Consider the following 18359-nt stretch of genomic DNA (forward strand, 5'->3'; position numbering starts at 1 on the left):
ATATCTCTCGAGACTTGAATATATTTTTATATGACATATGAAAAGTTGTGATTGCCGAAACGCGGAGATCTATTCTACGCTATTATAAATACTTCGTTTATAGTTCCTATTCTTCTAATATTTTCTATAGTTTTTACCATGTTTCTTCGAAATCGAAGGAGTTTTAATGATTAACTGCATTAATTAACTTTTTATGTTTATATGATCGCTCGATGATAGGAATACTGTCCAACGTATTCTCTTCTTCGAGTTCTTGTATTTTTATGACTAATCAAATTTCTCAAAATCGTATAGAGGGCTATCGCGCTTCTTCCTACGATGTCCATCGGAATACCTTCTACGGCTAATTTGTCCTCAGGTATTCTTAAAAGATGTTCAAACGACTAAAAATATTAATATAAAAATATATAACTACAGTATCTCTCTTAGTCTGACTCTTCCCCTTCGACCTGTCCGACATGGGTGACCGGTAACTAATAGCGTTTTTGAGTGAAGTAAGTTTGATCGCTTTTCGAATATATGTTCGATCGAAAATAGGTTTTGTGTAAATTTGATTAATATAGATATAATACATTAATAATATTAATAATATAAAATACATCCCGCTATTTTGGCTTCAAAACACAAGATTTTTTGCTTGGTATATAATTAATCAATCAAAGGCTTTTACTCGAAATATTTCGCATTTATTAATCTAATAACCCGAGTACCCCTAAAACCCAAGACAGAGTTTATGAATTTTATTCATTAATTGGCCTCAGAGCGATCAAATTTGCTTCACTCGAAAACGCCTATACGTTACTATTATTTTTATAATGTTTAGACATTTTCGAATTAGACATATCGTATTTAAATATTCATGCATCATATGATTGAGCTGAGATGAAAATGAGCAATTTTATAATTTAATAACTGATCCCATTAAGATGAAATATAAAATTAACGGAACGTATATAACGTAACTTTTCATCTTCTGTTTGATGATAATATTGGCAATTCTTTTCATCTTCTTCTTCTTCTATGGCTGCTTGGACATTAGGGAAGTCGCCCATACACCATTCATGGCAATTCTTTTCATTCAACAAACAGTCATGATATACGAATATCTAGAGAGTGACACTAATTTATGATTTTACATAGAACTCCCTGAATGATCGTCCCTAGCGAAAATCCCTAAGTACCAATCGATGCGAGTGATTGTGTCCAATCGGGATGTGCGTTCCCTCTCTAGACATGACACGTTCCAAGTTCCAAGAATCTGTGGAAGTAAAGAATTCGACACCTATTATAACCTAACATAACCTTTTCAAATATGACAGAGATATTGAACAAATTACTATTTAATAGATATGTCTATTTTTTGTCTAAAGGTAATAAGAGATTCGCCGGTCATAGCAAATGGGCGAATATAAAACACATAAAAGAAGAAAAAGATAATGAAAGGATGATACTATTTCATAACTTGAAACGTCAAATGGAAGTTGCTATACAGGGTATTCTTATTATAACAATTATATATAATGTGTTTGCTAGATAATAAACTCCTATATATAAAGCATATTAAATGTGTACGTTTTTATTTATGATTATTGAGAATATTTAAACATACATATTCTTCTAATATATATATATTTTATCATATATGATAAAAAATGTATTATTCTTTTTATCGTGTGTATTATATAATATGCTTAGATACATAATTAGTATATTTAATTTCATGTGCGTATAATATCTTCAATATTGATATAAATCATTTTTAAAAAACACTAAATTATATGTTTTAGAGAATGGTAATGCAAAGCCTAGTAATAATGTAAAATTAGCACAAATTATTGAACAAGCTAAAAAGGCGAATATGCCTGTTGCATCGATAAATAATTTTCTTCAGAAAATGGAAGCACGCAAAAATAAGACTCAAACAGGTATAATAGAAGTTCGTGGTCCAAATGGTTATGTTATGCTTGTACGTTATGCAACAGATAATACAAAAACATTTATGTTACAATTTAGAACAAAAATTAAAAAAACCAGGTATGAGAATAAATAAATATATACGTATATATATATATATATTTTTTTTAAATATAATTTATATATTCAAAATATATCTTAAAACATACATATCTGTATTTTTATTTTAGAAGATTAAGAAAAAACTTTTCGTTTTACTTCTATTAATATCTTATTTTGTGTGTGTATCTTTTATTTATATATATATATAAATAGTAATAATTCTTTTATTTAATATAAGAGAGAGAATTGATATAATTTTTTTTAATGCTAGATTAATGTGTTTCCAAACATATTTTTTATATTCATTATTTTTTTAATTATGTATACAGCGCAAAAATCGCGGAAGATTCTGCCAAACAAATGTTTACTCATGTTGGTAATATCATAGTTGAAAAGAAAGATGATTTGGAACGTGCTATGGAGGATGCCATTAATATTGGCGCAGAGGATGTAGAAGAATTTGAAGAAAATAATATAAAATATTTCCAGGTATGTTTATATATATATATATATATATGTCTGTGATAGAAACTTATTTCTAAAACATTTAAATAATGAATTTTTTATATATATGTATAAAGTTTCAATTGATCATAGAATATTTGCATGAAGTATTTAAATAATTTTATAACAAAATTGATGTAAAAAGCATTCTTTAATACAAAAATTACAATTTTAATATACTTACATTAATGTTTTTTGTTATAGTTTAAATGTGATCCAAAGCTCTTAAATAAAATACGAAATCTATTACAAGGTTTTCAATACAATGTGCTTTCAGTAGAAGAAAATTATATACCACACAATATAATAGAATTAAATGATTCAGATTTGGAAGTTATATCTCAAATACGTGATAAAATTCTAAGTTTAGAAGATGTCAGTCATATATATGATAATGTAGAATAAAAAAATCGATACTTTTAGATAAAAAATAATTCTTATAAGTTATTTGTGACACATCATACAAAGATTGCAATCCCAAGTTGAAAATTGATTAATAATATGATTATACAAAAATAATTATAATTGATCAATAAAGTTCAATGCTTTTTTATGTAAATCTTATATATTGTTTAACTATGTTACTCCCCTAATACATTAATTAAATAATATACTTAATTATATACGCAGACAATTACATTTATAGTTTTCTATGCTTAAATTGATACAGAAATATATATAATACAATATTAAGAATATATTACATGCACACTTGCTTAAAAAAAATAGTTTATATTTAAATTATATATGCGCATATATTATATCAAAAGTACATAATTTTTATTAGCAAGCAAATTATGTATCATTGAAAATGCTTCATTATCAAAGAATTATTATAAATTTTCTCTAGGTAGAGCATTCAATATCTACACCATATCCCTTTATATTGCGAATATTAGAACCAGGAAAATCTAAAAGTTCATTATTTTGGAAAAGATTTATCAACATCTTTTTAGGTATCCTCGCTTTTGCACTCCATGGACTATGCATTATATTGTCGATAGACTCGATTATTCTACTTTTCTTTAAAGGTGTATGGGTGGATTCTACATTTTCTACTTTTTTCTGCACGATAGTATTTCCATTCATAATTTCTGATTTAGAGTCAATAGAATCTTCAATCTCAGATATATTTTTTTCTTTTGATTTCTTGCGTTTTTTATCTTTTTTTTCTAATTTTTTGGGATCTAAATCTTGCTTTTTGCCAATATTTTCCTTGTCAAAAATTTCCTTTATATCACATTCATTCCTAAAACAATCTTCATTGTCAATGCCCTTTTTCTTTTTCTTTTTTTGTTGCTTTTCTAAGGTTGCATTTTCTTCTTCTTTTTTAATTCCAATAACTGGCAATGTTTCTATTCCTGTTGCATCCTTACTTTCATCCATAATTAAGTAATTTTGTTGCTGTTTAGAATTTGTCTTATCTAATATTTCGATATTCTGTTGATCACTACTTATTTCAGTTTGAATAGCACACTTTTCAATCTTATAATTTTCCTTATTTTTTTTCTTTTCTTTTTTATGTTTCTTAGAAGTTACAATTTCTTCTTCTTTACTCTTCTTAATCTTTTTATCTCTGATTATCTCTTCAGTTTCAAAACCTGATTCGTCACTTATATTATCAATTACAGTAATGATTTCAATTTCGATTTTCTTCTTCTTTTCCTTTTTTTTTAATTTTTTATCCGGGATCTCTGTTTCTCCATTTTTAACAATATTAGTATTATCTTCTGATTCTATATTAACCTCAGTTATTTCTTTTTCTCGTTCTGGTGATTCTTGTATCGTTTCTAGACTAGATATTTTACTAATCTTTCTTTTCTTAGTTTTTTTACTTTTATGTTCATTCAACTTATTATCATTAATTTCTTCACATACTGTTTCTATATCTAATGCCTCATTGACAAACCCATTTGACACAGAAATTGTAATGCTCTTCTGTTTCCGTTTTCTTTGGCGTTTTTTATTTTCAACTTCAAATTTATCCAACGTTGCTTTTCCTTTCCTCTCTTTGGTAGAATCTACATTATATTCATATAATATGATATGATCATTAAATGTTACACTTTTCTTATCGCTTTTTTCATCTGTCAAATCTAAACCACAGTTCTCTAGACCAAATTGTGCTCTGGATACTTCAAATTCTTTACCATTACAATCCTTCTCAAAGTTTATGTCTAAATTAAGAGCTGGATTTGTAAAACCATCTTTACAATTTCCATCGATAATTTCAGTTTTTAATTTCTTTCGGGAATTGTGTTTATCCACTTCGGTGGCATGCAAACTATCACTTGCATATTCCTTTTTTCTCTTCTTTGCAGATTTTTTGCAGGTATTTTCAATATTAGATAACATAATTTCTGTAGGACTATTCAATCCCAAACAAGGATTATCAAAAGCATAATTATTCTTCTCGTTAATATCTTCTGGCATTCCATTGGATAATATATTCTCTGTTTTTGATGCAAATCCAAAACCAGCATATTGCTTAGTTTCACTTTCAGAGTCAGTCGCTGGATTATTAATCGTATTGGTTGAAAAGTTTTTGTCGTTTGATTTATGCTTGAAGTAATCAGTCATATTACCACTGTTAATTGTGATAGTTTCATTTTTATTTTTTCCTATGCTAATAGCTTTTTTTTCATAAATATCATCATTTTTTTCTGTTTTTATTTGAACTTGATTTGTTAATTCCTTTTGGCCAAATATATTTGCCAAATCCTTTGGCTTATATTTATTTATATCCTTGCCACGTGTAAATTTCTTATAACTGCAAACAAATTTATAGTTTTATAAATATAAAATTATCACAATATTATGCAAATATCTCTAGATCTAAATAGCTTACTGTATACGAGCACGACTTTGTTTAGACTTCAGTTCCATTGACTGTCCACTATCATCCTCTCTTTCCAATTTCTGAATAATATTTTTATTTTCATTCCTATGAAGTCGTTGCAGAAAATTGTTAAATTTCTCCTGATGTTCCATCCATACATCTACATTGTTATCATATCCTATACCTTAGAAAAATAAAATTCCAGTTAAGCATAATATCTATAAAATAATTTTTGCATAAAAATGATGTTTTAATTACCCGCTGTATCTTTCTTATATGGCACATTGAGATATTCCGTAATGCCTTGCTCGTTGATACCGAGCCCTTTTCCTTTCGTCCAGCCCATTTTCTCCAACATTCTCTGACCAAACTTATTCGAGTCTATCCCAATAATAATAATATTAGTAAAATAAAAAGATAAAAATTCGAATATAACATGTGTAACATTAAAACATGCAAAAAGTCATAGTTTATAAATAAATACATCGGGAATATTTTCATCTTGGAAATTTTACATATTTTTAAATGCTCACATACCTTCGGACCACCACTTTCCTCGTGGATTAAGGCTCCATTTCTGCTTTTGCCGACGTTCTGCGAGCATCGACATGTTTCCTAATTTAATTTGATTTCGTCTTTAATGTAAACAATAATCAGGTAAAGTTAAAAATAATGAAGAACATAAATTCTTTCTATATATTTAAAAAATGCCAGCACATTTTCTAAAATCTATTTTGGAGTAGCCATATTTATTCTTATTCGATATTATTAAATAATCGATATTTTCTCTATATCGATAATAGAAATATCGAATAAAAAAAATATAAATATTGACTAGATATTTTGAAACACTATTCATATATTTTGAGAAATATATTTTAAATTAAAAATTGTAATAAAATTTTTTTAATATATTGTACAATAAAAATAATTACACACATAAAATAATTTGAACCATTCCTAAAATGAGAAAATATCTATATCGTATTACGACTCTAATAAAAAAATTTTTGTATGTTAAGATGGCGACCATGTCTGTGGTGGCGACACTGCTGCAACGATAGCATTGCAAACGGCGTCTTGTGAAGATTGTGACAGACTACAAATTGTGAACTGTGAGTCATACAATTATCAATAAATATTATCGCGCGTTTTCTTCTAGAGACGTGCCTCTATCTTGCTTGCGTAAAATTGTTTTCGAGCCCGTTGGACTACGCATCATCCGAACAACGGCTACAAAATTGCGCTACAAAGCTGTCTCTTCCCTGTGATCGAACTTCCACGAGACGCAACGCCATGTGTTCCGCCGAGCCTGACAATATCAATAATGGCGAAAGAAACAATGACGATGTCGGCGATGCGTTCGGATCATTGGGAATCAGCAGGTATGAGATGAATCTGTATCAAACGTTCATGCGATACATTGTATATTGTTTCATCATAGTATGAACTATCATAACAGATGCTCTCGCATATTGTTAATATGTAATTACTTTATAATATTGTACATTTCTGTGAACATGTTTAGTTTTCTTTTTCTATAATCTTACAATTCTTAAATATTTAATATAACGCAATATATTTAATATAACGATTGGTATCGATATTGTGGAATGCAAAATGTATATTGTTAAAGTAGAGATTACCATTAATGATAAAGATCGTTGAGAGATAAGGCATAATTTGGCCAATATGGTTGATATTAAACAATCAATAATATCAACATTATGTTGGATAACCTTGAGACTACAATTCAGTTATAGTTCAGTTGAACTGACTAAAGATGTATTTTATTTAACATTATATATGCTTTAAAGTATTTTAACAACATAAATTACATTTTTATAAAAACTTTTATAAAACACTTTTATAAAAATTTTATAAAAACTTGAGACATTGTTCTCAGAAATCTGCAGTAGGTTTTCAAGATTATCAATTATGTAAGCATGCAATATAATCATGGAATTATATTAGTATATAAATGTATTTAATCAAGTAATAATTTATTTGTAAAAATTTATTAGAGATGTAAAAAAATTCTAATAACAATAGCACAAAATTTGAAATGATAGAAATCCTTTGTTTTATTGAAATAATAAATCTAAGAATATATTAAATTCACAAAATATACATAAAATTTCATTGGAATTAGTGAGATATTATTAATATTTTTGTATTTATATTTATTGACAAAATATAAGATACACTGCAAAATCTAGACTTGAATTATAATAGATATTAGAATATAATTCCATATAAAATATATAACTTGTATCCGATCCAAAAAAGTCTAATCTAAAATATTTGGAACAACACATTACACACAATTGTTTTTGCAGGAACAATATAACTTCTAGTATAGCATCATTACAAACATCACCAACCGAACGTTATGCTACACATTATAAAATGAATCATTCTAAACGTGGTATAGCTTTAATCTTTAATCAAGAATTTTTCACTACTGCGCATCTTAAACGTCGCTTTGGTACAAATGTAGACTGCGATAATCTTATTAATACATTAAAGAATCTTGGATTTGAAGTAAACGATGTCCATAACTCTACTCATGGAGACATAGTAAAGCAGTTAGAAAGAGGTAAGTCATATTTATAATTTGCATATTTATTTACTAGATATTTTATTTAAAAAATTCTTATATTTTCTAAAGAATATTTATTAAAATAAAGCAAATCTTAAAAGATATATTTTATAGAAATACAATATAATAACAATATTTTATAAACTAATTATAAATTACTGTTTTTTTACAGTTGCAGACATGGACCATTCTGATCATGACTGCTTGATAATAGCCGTGTTAAGCCACGGCGAACTCGGTCGAATTTTCGCATATGACACTTCATACAAAGCAGATTGTCTTTGGCAACATTTTACTGCCGATAGATGCCCGACTCTCGCCGGAAAACCTAAACTATTTTTCATTCAAGCTTGCCAAGGTGACAGATTGGATCCAGGCGTTACACTTAAGGAACGAACGGAAACAGACGGATTACCATCCGCGACATATCGTATTCCTTCTCAAGCTGACTTCATGATTGCCTATTCAACTATACCAGGTATTATATTGTTATCTGTAGATGAATATTAGATTGCTAAGAATGTATATTTATTTGTCACTTTACTTCCCTTCTATCATATAGCTTATAAATGTATCAAGTTTGAAACCTCTAATATAATTTCTGATTAATTGTCAGTCTTAGATATCTTATGATTTAAAGGTGATTTTCAAAATTAACAGGTTACTTTTCCTGGAGAAACACTAGCCGTGGATCATGGTTCATACAAGCCTTATGCTCGGAATTACGCGAAAATGGTACTCGTTATGATTTACTGACTTTGTTAACTTTTGTTTCCCAGCGTGTTGCTATAGATTTTGAGTCGAACACGCCTGATAACTTAACTATGCATCAACAAAAACAAATTCCCTGTCTCACTTCTATGCTGACACGTTTAGTAAAATTTACATCTCCAATGAATGGAGTTGTATAGTCAGTTGTATAAGAGGGAATATAAAAGATGTATGTGCTTATATATATGCTTTATATTTGTGCCAGTGACAAATTTTTATATATCAGAATATTTTTTAATTCTTTTTATCTTTTTTTAATTACATTATTATATTGTATCATTAATTACATTTTATGTTTTTTTCTTCTTATTATTTTTTTTTAATTGTGTTCCTTTTCTTCTCTAATAGATAAATACAACTACTGCCACATTCATAATTATTTTTTTTTTATATATATTTTTACTTTTTATTGCTATATGAGAGAAAAATATATTGTGATAATAACTGATTTTTTAAAAATATATATTACACTTACAATGAGCAAAGTATAAAATATAATGAAGAGATGTGTATATACATATATACACACTTTATATACAATATATATGTATATAATATAAAATATACATTTCTATATAAAATACAATATATATTTTATTTTTATATACATATATAGTATATATGTATATATATCTATAGTGGCACTCGCCATAAACTTCGAGTCAAACATGCCTAACAGTATAACAATGCATAAAGCAAATTCCATGCATTTTCTATGCCGATTCATTCGGTAAGATTATATCTTTAAAGAACAGAATTGTATAATAGGTCGTTTGTGCGCGCGCGCGAGTGTGTGTGTGTGTGTGTGTGTGTGTGTGTGTGTGTGTGTGTGTGTGTGATATACATATATATATACATATACATATATATTTACTTGGAGAAAACTTCAAAGAAGCAACTCTTTTGCTTTTGACAGTCTCATTTCATATATTAAGATATATAATAAGTACAAATAAAAGATTTACATTAAAATACATATGATATACATAGCTATTCTTAATCATATTTTTCATCAGTAATTCTTATAAATATAAAACATTTGAAAAATTTACAGTAGATATTTCATACATTCTATTACAGTAGCATTGATGTTATATATAGGTATAAATAGAATATTTTTTAATTATATAATGTATGATTACATGAACCATATATATGTATATATAGTATGGCAATTTTATTTTTTTTATTATATATACATATATATATTTTATATTAAGCTTTGTAACAGTATGTGTATGATCTCTGCAATAAGTAATAGCCTATCTTTGACGAAACAATGTTCAATATTCAACTTCACAATGCATTATTGTGTTTGCCTGAGATAAATTAGTTGTAATTTACCAATGTGATTACAACAAATATTCAAATGTTGTAAAAAAATTAAGAAGATAAGTTGCATTGTGATTAGACTAATTAAGATGTATTATCTTGCTTGCAAACATCGAAATTGCTAGCAGATATGCAGTGTTGTCTCGCTAGTTTAATGAATTTAATAATTAAGAACTTGAAAAAGTAAAAGGATCAATTAATATTGTAGCAGAAATTGCTGTATTCACAGGAGAAACGGTAACGAAATTTGCGAAACGTGATACAAAGTCTTTCATAGTAAAAGTAATCGAATTCATATGCCTTATATCTACTCGCAATTGTTTGATAACTATGGTTGAACTATTTAAAACTAAAATATGTATGCGTGAGTATAATGTGCATAACATATATTTAGACATTTTTTTTGCAAAAAAAAAAATATATATATATATATATATAATGTACAATATATATATTATATATAATTTTTTATATATAATATGTATAATAGATTTTATATATATAATTTTTGAGAATCTCGTATTCTCATTGTTCCTTATTGTATAATAAGATGTTTGCAATTTACCACAGAAACGCATTTTGCAATGTAAACATCTTATTTAAATAATGTTATAAAGTGATTGCTCAAAAATATAAGATGTACAAGATATTGGGCAAAATGAAATTGTGCAATGTCTCTTACATTATGTATTGTGATAAATGTGTGCTAAGAATAGCCACTGTTGTATGCCACATGAATCCGTTTTGAAATTGCAATTTTCGAAACAATGTTACCGGAGTATTAAAGCAATTTTCAGCATCTTTATACACTAGCTCTAGCGAATACTTCAGTGTGTGCTTTGTATCGTATATATACATATATATTTATATCATTCTATATACACAAACTTGTATACAGATTTACAGAATAAATTAATAGATAAAACACAATTGCAGTAATAATATATAAAATCGTTATATTAATTATTAGATTGCTCTACCATTGAATACTTCAATACACGCACCCCATAAGATGTATCGGTTAAAAAAAGATACCTTTTTCTTTTAAATGATAAAAAGTATATTTCATAAACATATCTTTTGTGTTGGATAATATATACATTATTATTATATATTACACACATATTAAAAGTTTATAAAAATTATAACTTAATAATACATATATAAATTATTACACATATGTTAATATTTGGACTTTCATATTCTCCAAATTCAGAGACCTAGTAATATAAAGTGTTTTTATACAAAAAATGTTAATGTGTAATTAAGCGATGCTATAAAAATAGTAACGTTGGAGGTATTACTTATCTAAAGCTATTATAAAATGCTTTTTACAATAATATAGTAGTTCTGATATTTTTATCGTAAATGCAATTGTTACGACATTGTAATGTGTGCGTGCGCATGCGCGCGCGTGTGTGTGGTCCCTTTTGAACTCTAGTATAAAATCTACAGATCCTGTTATTGAGGCACTTGTCCAGGAATATTAATTATCATTCTATTTAATAACCGTTGTGATCTCTCTGGTGCTGTATACGGACGGATTAGATTTGTACTAGCATTGCTTGGACTATAATCAATATTTAAATTTAAGGGATCTAATATTGTAGTCATAGTTTGTGTACTTTTCTCTCCAGCCAGAGTTTCCACATTAGGCGTAAGATTTCGCGAGAGATTTTCGCATTCGATAGTCGATTGTTCAACTGGAAGAGGGGCAGTCTTATTTCTTCGTACAAAAGCTTTTATAAAGCTTTTCCCTTTATTAGTACCTATAGAATATTATTTCACATAAGACTAAAAAATGAATGTATATATATCTTTTTTATGTTTATCTTATATTATTATATTATAGTACATACCATTGCACGTTTCACTTATTAGAACTTCATCCTGAAATTTTAGAAAAATTGATGCATTAATGGCAAGTAAAGAAAAAAGTTCATATATTGAAATATATTCCTAAGATGAAGAATATATGGATAAAGTAATGAATAATTAATATAAAATTTGCACCTTTGTTGCCAAGAGATCTTTAATGGGTTTAAAAGGATTTGAGTGTATAGAAATTCTTGATGGTGTATTTGACGCAATAGATTGAGATTCTTGAATACTTTTATGTTGACAACTTTGTGATTGTTTAATTCTATTATTCAGAGCAGCATAATTTCTTACTATGGTATCCAACAGCCATCTGTATGAAATAAGTTCTGATCATTAATATAGAGAAGTATATACTATAAAACTTTTATTTTATATGTATATCTAAACTTTGTTTACTGTAATTACAAACTTACTTATATCCATTCTTTATGCCTATAGTATTATTCTTTGATTGTTCCTTATTATAAATGCAGGAGCATGTTTCTACTCTTGTCGGACATCTCATGGCATTGGCTGCATGCTCCACGTCCAAATTTTCAACCAGATCTAGCTCGTCAATAGCTCCATTCAAATCCTGTTTGTTTGCAAGTCTACACATACATTATAAAGATTTGATTAAAATTGTAGAATTAACAATACATGCATCTTTATCAACATTCTTAATCATATATGCATACAAATAACCTAAGCTGTTTTTTCCTAAACTATAAAAAATATATATATATAAAGAACGAATGTGAAACAAATGTGCACGGGTGAAAGTGTACAGATATAAATTCAGATCCCTTACAATAATAATGGTTTCGCTGAAATATGCTCGTGTGTTATTAATTCGTTAAACACAACTTTATTTTCTGCAAGACGGGAAATATCACTAGCATCCACCACATATATAAGACCATGTATCTAAAAGATATCAAATAAAAATAAACAGATATGAATAGTATATTACAATTTCTTTTACCATTAACAGATAAAGTAATTGATTAATTATTAATAATTTCATTATAGCATTTACTTATATATGATTCTATTGTCACTCGTTTGAAAAATATGCATCTGTTGCTTACATCATTATAATATTTAGGCCACAATGCTCTAATCTGAGAACTGCCACCAAGATCATATATCTTTACTGAATATGAGTTATGTTTTAAAGATACTGTTCGAAATCCCATTGTAGGCAGTACATTCCTATCTGAATCTGTAAGAAAAATATATACAGTAAAATGTAAAAGATTAACAGTATATAGCGATAAATTCATTTTCTTTTTATTTTCAGAAAATTTACCTCCACTAATATGATTCAGAATTAAAGATTTCCCAGCATTATCTAACCCAACAATAAGCAGGATAATGGTCCTGGAATCATGAGAAAAGGATATAAACAAGAAGATATCGCGTCTACAATTCGACATACGTGTCTTTATGTCATAAATAATGTATACTTTTCCGTGCCGCGGTTCCTTCTCAGTCTCCTTAGCACGCTTCTGATGCAATTACCCATCGTTAAAAAAAAGATTGATTACGTTTCAGCAGACTTCTGTCATTTATTGCATCTTACATATGACACATATTATAGAGTTAATTCTACGTATTATACATCAATATATACGCAAACACTATGATATACACAATGAACTCTATATACATATATCGGGACGAGAGAGAGCGATATCAAGTATCTTTGTCTCTTTCCACACAGTCTAATTACAAAGTTTTCTTTTATTCCTTGTAGAGAATAGTAGAGATTGAAAGAAAGATTCTATTCAATTCTATTGTTTAAGTTGAAGTTGGAGAATGCAACATTTTTTTCTTTTTAGTTGGACATCAGTTGACCTTGCGACAGTTTTGAATGGCACGCTGAAACATTTTCTATTATATATATGTGTCATTTAAATTTAAAGTAATCTCTAATGTCATATTTACTGTTAAATAGAATTGTCTGACGACTATTTTGCATACACGTCTTTTCAATATACATTCGCGAACGTATTCTCCATATAAAACAGAAGAAATTAAGAAGCAGACAGCGACGTTTGTTTAACATTAAATAGATATGTAAATAAATGTAAAGCATACGCTTAAACCATAATTTTTATCGCAATTTTCCACTTTTTAACAATATCTTTTGTAAGTGAATCTTGTAAAAGAAATTTAATTTATATTAAAATTTTAAATCCGTGTATATTGTAAAATCCCTAATATATTTTTTTATATTTTAAATTAGTTAAAGAATATATAGATTTGTTTTTTTTCTTCTTAGCGCTTGATTTGTTACATTGATTTTTAATCGCCAAAAGCATATCATTTTATATAGGCTGCATTCGAGGAGCACGCTTTTAGCGCTATGAGCGTGCTCTGTCTTTGTTACTTATTGAAAGTTGAACAAGAACAAAGCACGCTTTTAGCGCTATGAACATGCTTTGTCCTTATTCAATTTTGCAAAATAATAAAAATAGAACGACGCTTTCAGCGCGTAAGCGCTTTCGGAACGCAGACATTGTCTGAAAACATCGTAAAAGATAATTGGAAAAGTCGTCTTATCAATATTATGTAACTATCTATGTCTACATATAATTCATGGTTCAGAATCACTATATAGTTGCGTGTGTTTTTATATATATAATATATATACACACACATACTATGCATATATACGTAATCGCGAATCGTGCGTACATTTAGTAGAATTATTTATTCTGCCCGCATAAAAAAAAGTTATTTAATATATTTGGTAACTCGTTCTACAATTAATTGCGATGGAACAGTATTTAAAATCTATTAAAGTTGGATTTATTGGAGGCGGAAATATGGCTAGTGCTATAGGCGCTGGTTTAATTCACAAAGGTAATTGCATTTTCTTCTCTGCCTTAAGATAAATAAGACTGATAAGACGGATTTACAAAAATGATGATACATATATGCTTCAACAGATGTATTAAATCCAGATAATGTTTGGGTTTCCGGCCGTACGGACAGAACGCACAGCTTTTGGAAGGATTTAGGTGCGCATCCAACATTGAAGAATAACGAAGTTGCAAACAACTGTGATATTATATTTTTGACAGTGAAGCCACATATGTTAGATGATGCACTTAACACTTTCGTGGAACAAAGGGCGATTGAAAAGTTTAAAAACAAGCTGTTTATTTCAGTGCTCGCTGGAGTATCTCTTGAAGTTTTACATACTGTAAGCAAAACATTTTATATAACATGTATAATATTATTTCAATTTTTATAACAATTAATAGAGGAAATTTTTTTTCTAGAAACTCTCAACTATTGTAATTTCACCAAGAATAATCAGATCTATGCCAAATACACCTATGATGGTTGGAGAGGGAATTACAGGTATATTAAAGAAAAAGGTACAATAAATGCAGATTAATTTGTGTTAATATAAATATAATTTTAGTTTATTGCAGCTTAAATACCGAACAAAAAGATCTAGAACTGGTAAATACATTATTTTCCTACATTGGTATGAGCCAAAGTGTTCCAGAAAGTATTATAAATGCCATTGGTGGTCTGTCAGGTTGTGGTCCAGCATTTGTAAGCATTTATTGCAGTATTGTTACAATTAGAGAGATGCATGGAAAAAATTATGTACAACTTTTAATTTGTATTTAGGCATATCTCATCATAGAAGCATTGGCAGATGGAGGTGTGAGGATGGGTGTGCCAAGACCACTGGCAACTAAATTTGCAGCGCAAGTGCTGGTAGGTGCTGGCAAAATGGTACTCGAGACTGGACGACATCCTGGTCAGTTAAAGGATGAAGTCTGTTCACCTGGAGGTACTTCCATCGCTGGTGTTCATGCTATGGAAGCAGGAGGAGTCAGGTACTTCATAAATTATTTTATTTATTTAATAATTATTTAATTTAATTTTTATGTAATTTCTAAATAATTAATTTAATTGAATGCAGGGGATCTATGATGAATGCTGTTGAGGCTGCTGTAAATAAAACAAATGAATTCTCAATTAAGTTTTAAGTAGTGATCTTCAATAGTTAATATTTTGGGATATTTTTTAGAGTGAGTAAATACAGAATGTTATTTCATATCTTTTAATGAATCCACTTTTTTACACTTAAATATTTGAAGAAAATTTTTACTTAATTTATTTTACTTAGCAGTTTTGTAAAATGGATTATAGTATATAATGGTGTCATGAATGTGCTATAATTTTCAAAGTTTCGTTTTTATGTAAATATAAGTTTCATATTTTTTCAGGAATCAATATAGTTTATTGCGAAAAATATATACAATAAATACATATATACAATATGTCCTATTAACTACTCAGAAGCTACAATCTAGTAATAAATTTATCTCATAAAAGATGTTTCTGGTAATCTATATTTTAATCTGGATGTCTATAATAATAAAATAATAATAGTACACTTACATCCACACAGGCAAATTTATATTACCTCGCTTTATTTTATATATTATGAAAAACTTAATTTTTTGAATATTCTACACAACGTGAAGGGTCTGTAGGATAATATTCTTGACACTTAGTCATCAGTCTCTTGAGTGCTTGGATGTATTTCCTTTGAGTTTCATCATTCATGACGTGAGCGACATTCTTTGAGAAAATCTTCTCTCTACCAGTACGCGCATGAATACCAACCATAGTTACACCAATGGGCCATGGAGAATTGCCTATAGCCATTTGCAAATAGGCGTCGCTAGCCTAAAATAAAAATAATTAATGTTTCATAAATTATAAAATAGCTATGTTTCTATAGAAGAGTTTATTTGCTAAATTATTATATTTGTACCATTGACAGGTGCATTATATGTTACAATACACACATACAATTAGATACATACCAATATATAATTACGTTGTAATAAATGTTTAACAATTTCTGTTAAACTATCAGTTATATCCTCTGGGAGAGATTTATTCTTTAACTTTCTTAAAAGTGGTTTTAAATATTCCCTTGTTTGAGCATATGTTGCACTATTCATCTTTCCTTTTGTGCTCATTTTTTCGGCAGTTGATCTGCTGTTTAACTGATTGCCCCACATCTGAACTAGATATTGTACAAATAGAGTAATTACGCTCATATCAAAATCTTTGTCTCCCTTGTTTAGTTTAGTCGACATTTTTTCTATATCTTCATAAGTAACACCTTCGTCAGGCACATTCACATCCCCCTTCCCATCGAGACTTTGGGATTTGGAAGATGTCAAGATCTCGTTGAGATATGCTTGATCCACTTGTTCCATTGCCTCTTGAAAATCATTTCTGAACCCCTGTTAATGCATTGTCATAATGAAAACCCATTCTTTGACAAGACTTCAATTAATAGAAATAATATCTATATAAAAAAAAACAAACATGCTTTACCTTATTCACTTCTGGCTCCAGAATTTCACATTTCCTTAATCTCTTGAAAGCTTCTATCTCAGATTCACCAAACAATAATATAGGTTCTCCTCGTTCGCGTAATCGTCTAATTACTTCTTGTCTAGATAGCAAATGTTCGGAACTACTGTCTGTTACAGATTCCTCTAAATGTCGAATGTCATTTGATGGAGCAGCATCATTATTCACTTTATCAATCTCATGTACTTCCTGTTGCTTTGATATTAATTGATTCCTTTTAAAATATTTTTTATTATTCTCCTACAAAAAATGTCTTGCTATAAATATTGGCGCGTGATCAGGTAATTGCATAAAATATAACATGTTACACACCAAGATATGACTTTCTTCCAATTCTTTACGTTTTTGCATTATTACTGCCTTTAGAATATCCATCTTGCTATAATAATTATATGAATAAATGTGCAAATGTAAATAAAAGATAAGTTTTATATATATATATATACATATGCTCTTTTTTTGCTCCAGCAATTTAATTCCTTTCTTCCAAGAAAAGATTATATTACTAACAAATCTTTCCTATGTACATACCATCGAATTAATTCAATTAAATTAATTCAACCTTTTCCTTAATTTTTTAAATTAGATTTTAGTAATCAAAAATTTTATATTGCAAATTTTTTGGAACAAAAACATTCGAGAGAGAAAGAGAGAAGAAATATTTATACAACACGAAGCAAACATTGAATTCACCATTTTGGCCATAAACAATATATAAAAATGTAAGTAAACTCAATAGAAAAGACTGCAGAGACCTCTTACAGAGTAGGGTTGAATTACAGATATTAACTGCAAATAGATCTCCACGCGAGGAGAAAACGACTTTACGAACATATGGAAAAATTTGACAGCAGTCAGGCCGATATTAAGGTCGTATTACACTACGGGTTGCGGGCTCGATTGCGGTTGGGGTTATGGTTGATGATTACGGATTGACCAATCAAAGCAAAGCAGTTCGCCGGTTGATTGGTCAATCCGCAATTATCAACCGTAACCCCAACTGCAACC

General features: G+C 28.4%; 6 protein-coding genes across 10 annotated transcripts; 3 read left to right on the top strand and 3 right to left on the bottom strand.

The window, feature by feature from the left end:
* The first annotated feature begins 1251 nt into the window (after positions 1-1251).
* LOC138937115 (translational activator of cytochrome c oxidase 1) lies at positions 1252-2992 on the top strand. Its single transcript, XM_070303054.1, has 4 exons — positions 1252-1493; positions 1788-2034; positions 2346-2505; positions 2725-2992. The coding sequence occupies exons 1-4, from the start codon at positions 1313-1315 to the stop codon at positions 2923-2925; spliced, it is 789 nt and encodes a 262-aa protein (XP_070159155.1). The 5' UTR covers positions 1252-1312; the 3' UTR covers positions 2926-2992.
* Positions 2993-3075: 83 nt separating this feature from the next.
* LOC138936828 (DNA ligase 1) lies at positions 3076-6098 on the bottom strand. Its single transcript, XM_070302571.1, has 4 exons — positions 5897-6098; positions 5618-5740; positions 5369-5543; positions 3076-5290 (listed from the first exon to the last, which is right to left on the bottom strand). The coding sequence occupies exons 1-4, from the start codon at positions 5967-5969 to the stop codon at positions 3367-3369; spliced, it is 2295 nt and encodes a 764-aa protein (XP_070158672.1). The 5' UTR covers positions 5970-6098; the 3' UTR covers positions 3076-3366.
* Positions 6099-6420: 322 nt separating this feature from the next.
* LOC138936789 (caspase-1) lies at positions 6421-9616 on the top strand. The gene is made up of 5 exons (XM_070302450.1): positions 6421-6474; positions 6562-6744; positions 7699-7958; positions 8134-8439; positions 8622-9616. The coding sequence occupies exons 2-5, from the start codon at positions 6656-6658 to the stop codon at positions 8870-8872; spliced, it is 906 nt and encodes a 301-aa protein (XP_070158551.1). The 5' UTR covers positions 6421-6474; positions 6562-6655; the 3' UTR covers positions 8873-9616.
* Positions 9617-11226: 1610 nt separating this feature from the next.
* On the bottom strand, positions 11227-13574 carry LOC138936981 (ADP-ribosylation factor-like protein 13B). The gene is made up of 8 exons (XM_070302805.1): positions 13394-13574; positions 13237-13307; positions 13016-13149; positions 12736-12851; positions 12359-12535; positions 12078-12255; positions 11924-11954; positions 11227-11833 (listed from the first exon to the last, which is right to left on the bottom strand). Exons 1-8 carry the CDS (start codon positions 13450-13452, stop codon positions 11526-11528), a joined length of 1074 nt encoding a protein of 357 aa, XP_070158906.1. The 5' UTR covers positions 13453-13574; the 3' UTR covers positions 11227-11525.
* Positions 13575-14582: 1008 nt separating this feature from the next.
* On the top strand, positions 14583-16338 carry P5cr (Pyrroline 5-carboyxlate reductase). 3 transcript variants are annotated; one of them, XM_070303194.1, is made up of 7 exons: positions 14586-14795; positions 14882-15138; positions 15218-15299; positions 15364-15500; positions 15579-15790; positions 15877-15985; positions 16184-16338. In XM_070303194.1, the coding sequence occupies exons 1-6, from the start codon at positions 14708-14710 to the stop codon at positions 15941-15943; spliced, it is 843 nt and encodes a 280-aa protein (XP_070159295.1). In that variant the 5' UTR covers positions 14586-14707; the 3' UTR covers positions 15944-15985; positions 16184-16338. The 3 variants fall into 3 exon arrangements, with proteins under 3 accessions (XP_070159296.1, XP_070159295.1, XP_070159297.1); XM_070303195.1 differs by lacking the exon at positions 16184-16338 and having other exon boundaries at positions 14583-14795; positions 14897-15138; positions 15877-16163; XM_070303196.1 differs by lacking the exon at positions 16184-16338 and having other exon boundaries at positions 14693-14795; positions 15877-16160.
* On the bottom strand, positions 16224-18034 carry Prp18 (pre-mRNA processing factor 18). Of its 3 annotated transcripts, none has more exons than XM_070303190.1 (5): positions 17883-18034; positions 17664-17730; positions 17313-17591; positions 16790-17218; positions 16224-16649 (listed from the first exon to the last, which is right to left on the bottom strand). In XM_070303190.1, the coding sequence occupies exons 2-5, from the start codon at positions 17724-17726 to the stop codon at positions 16413-16415; spliced, it is 1008 nt and encodes a 335-aa protein (XP_070159291.1). In that variant the 5' UTR covers positions 17727-17730; positions 17883-18034; the 3' UTR covers positions 16224-16412. The 3 variants fall into 3 exon arrangements, with proteins under 3 accessions (XP_070159291.1, XP_070159292.1, XP_070159294.1); XM_070303191.1 differs by lacking the exon at positions 17883-18034 and adding an exon at positions 17798-17820; XM_070303193.1 differs by lacking the exon at positions 17883-18034 and having other exon boundaries at positions 17664-17824.
* Between the last annotated feature and the right edge of the window lie 325 nt (positions 18035-18359).

This window comes from Polyergus mexicanus, unplaced genomic scaffold, assembly GCF_030449975.1.
Source record: "Polyergus mexicanus isolate NDT 795.1 unplaced genomic scaffold, iyPolMexi1.0 SCAF_10, whole genome shotgun sequence".
NCBI lineage: Eukaryota > Metazoa > Arthropoda > Insecta > Hymenoptera > Formicidae > Polyergus > Polyergus mexicanus.

Excerpts from the sequence above, each read along its gene's own strand:
- LOC138936828 (XM_070302571.1), bottom strand. The coding sequence starts at position 5,969 with ATGTCGATGCTCGCAGAACGTCGGCAAAAGCAGAAATGGAGCCTTAAT. Across the intron at positions 5,741-5,896 it reads AGGAAAGTGGTGGTCCGAAG|ACTCGAATAAGTTTGGTCAG; the intron begins GTATGTGAGCAT and ends TTATTGGGATAG. Across the intron at positions 5,544-5,617 it reads ATATAAGAAAGATACAGCGG|GTATAGGATATGATAACAAT; the intron begins GTAATTAAAACA and ends TATTTTTCTAAG.
- Prp18 (XM_070303190.1), bottom strand. The coding sequence starts at position 17,726 with ATGGATATTCTAAAGGCAGTAATAATGCAAAAACGTAAAGAATTGGAA. Across the intron at positions 17,592-17,663 it reads TGGAAGAAAGTCATATCTTG|GAGAATAATAAAAAATATTT; the intron begins GTGTGTAACATG and ends CATTTTTTGTAG. Across the intron at positions 17,219-17,312 it reads TGGAGCCAGAAGTGAATAAG|GGGTTCAGAAATGATTTTCA; the intron begins GTAAAGCATGTT and ends ATGCATTAACAG.
- LOC138936981 (XM_070302805.1), bottom strand. The coding sequence starts at position 13,452 with ATGGGTAATTGCATCAGAAGCGTGCTAAGGAGACTGAGAAGGAACCGC. Across the intron at positions 11,955-12,077 it reads AAGATCTCTTGGCAACAAAG|GATGAAGTTCTAATAAGTGA; the intron begins GTGCAAATTTTA and ends CTAAAATTTCAG. Across the intron at positions 11,834-11,923 it reads AATAAGTGAAACGTGCAATG|GTACTAATAAAGGGAAAAGC; the intron begins GTATGTACTATA and ends AATATTCTATAG.
- P5cr (XM_070303194.1), top strand. The coding sequence starts at position 14,708 with ATGGAACAGTATTTAAAATCTATTAAAGTTGGATTTATTGGAGGCGGA. Across the intron at positions 15,300-15,363 it reads GGTTGGAGAGGGAATTACAG|TTTATTGCAGCTTAAATACC; the intron begins GTATATTAAAGA and ends ATATAATTTTAG. Across the intron at positions 15,501-15,578 it reads CAGGTTGTGGTCCAGCATTT|GCATATCTCATCATAGAAGC; the intron begins GTAAGCATTTAT and ends ATTTGTATTTAG.
- LOC138936789 (XM_070302450.1), top strand. The coding sequence starts at position 6,656 with ATGTGTTCCGCCGAGCCTGACAATATCAATAATGGCGAAAGAAACAAT. Across the intron at positions 6,745-7,698 it reads GGATCATTGGGAATCAGCAG|GAACAATATAACTTCTAGTA; the intron begins GTATGAGATGAA and ends TTGTTTTTGCAG. Across the intron at positions 7,959-8,133 it reads AGTAAAGCAGTTAGAAAGAG|TTGCAGACATGGACCATTCT; the intron begins GTAAGTCATATT and ends GTTTTTTTACAG.
- LOC138937115 (XM_070303054.1), top strand. The coding sequence starts at position 1,313 with ATGACAGAGATATTGAACAAATTACTATTTAATAGATATGTCTATTTT. Across the intron at positions 2,035-2,345 it reads ACAAAAATTAAAAAAACCAG|CGCAAAAATCGCGGAAGATT; the intron begins GTATGAGAATAA and ends TTATGTATACAG. Across the intron at positions 2,506-2,724 it reads ATAATATAAAATATTTCCAG|TTTAAATGTGATCCAAAGCT; the intron begins GTATGTTTATAT and ends TTTTTGTTATAG.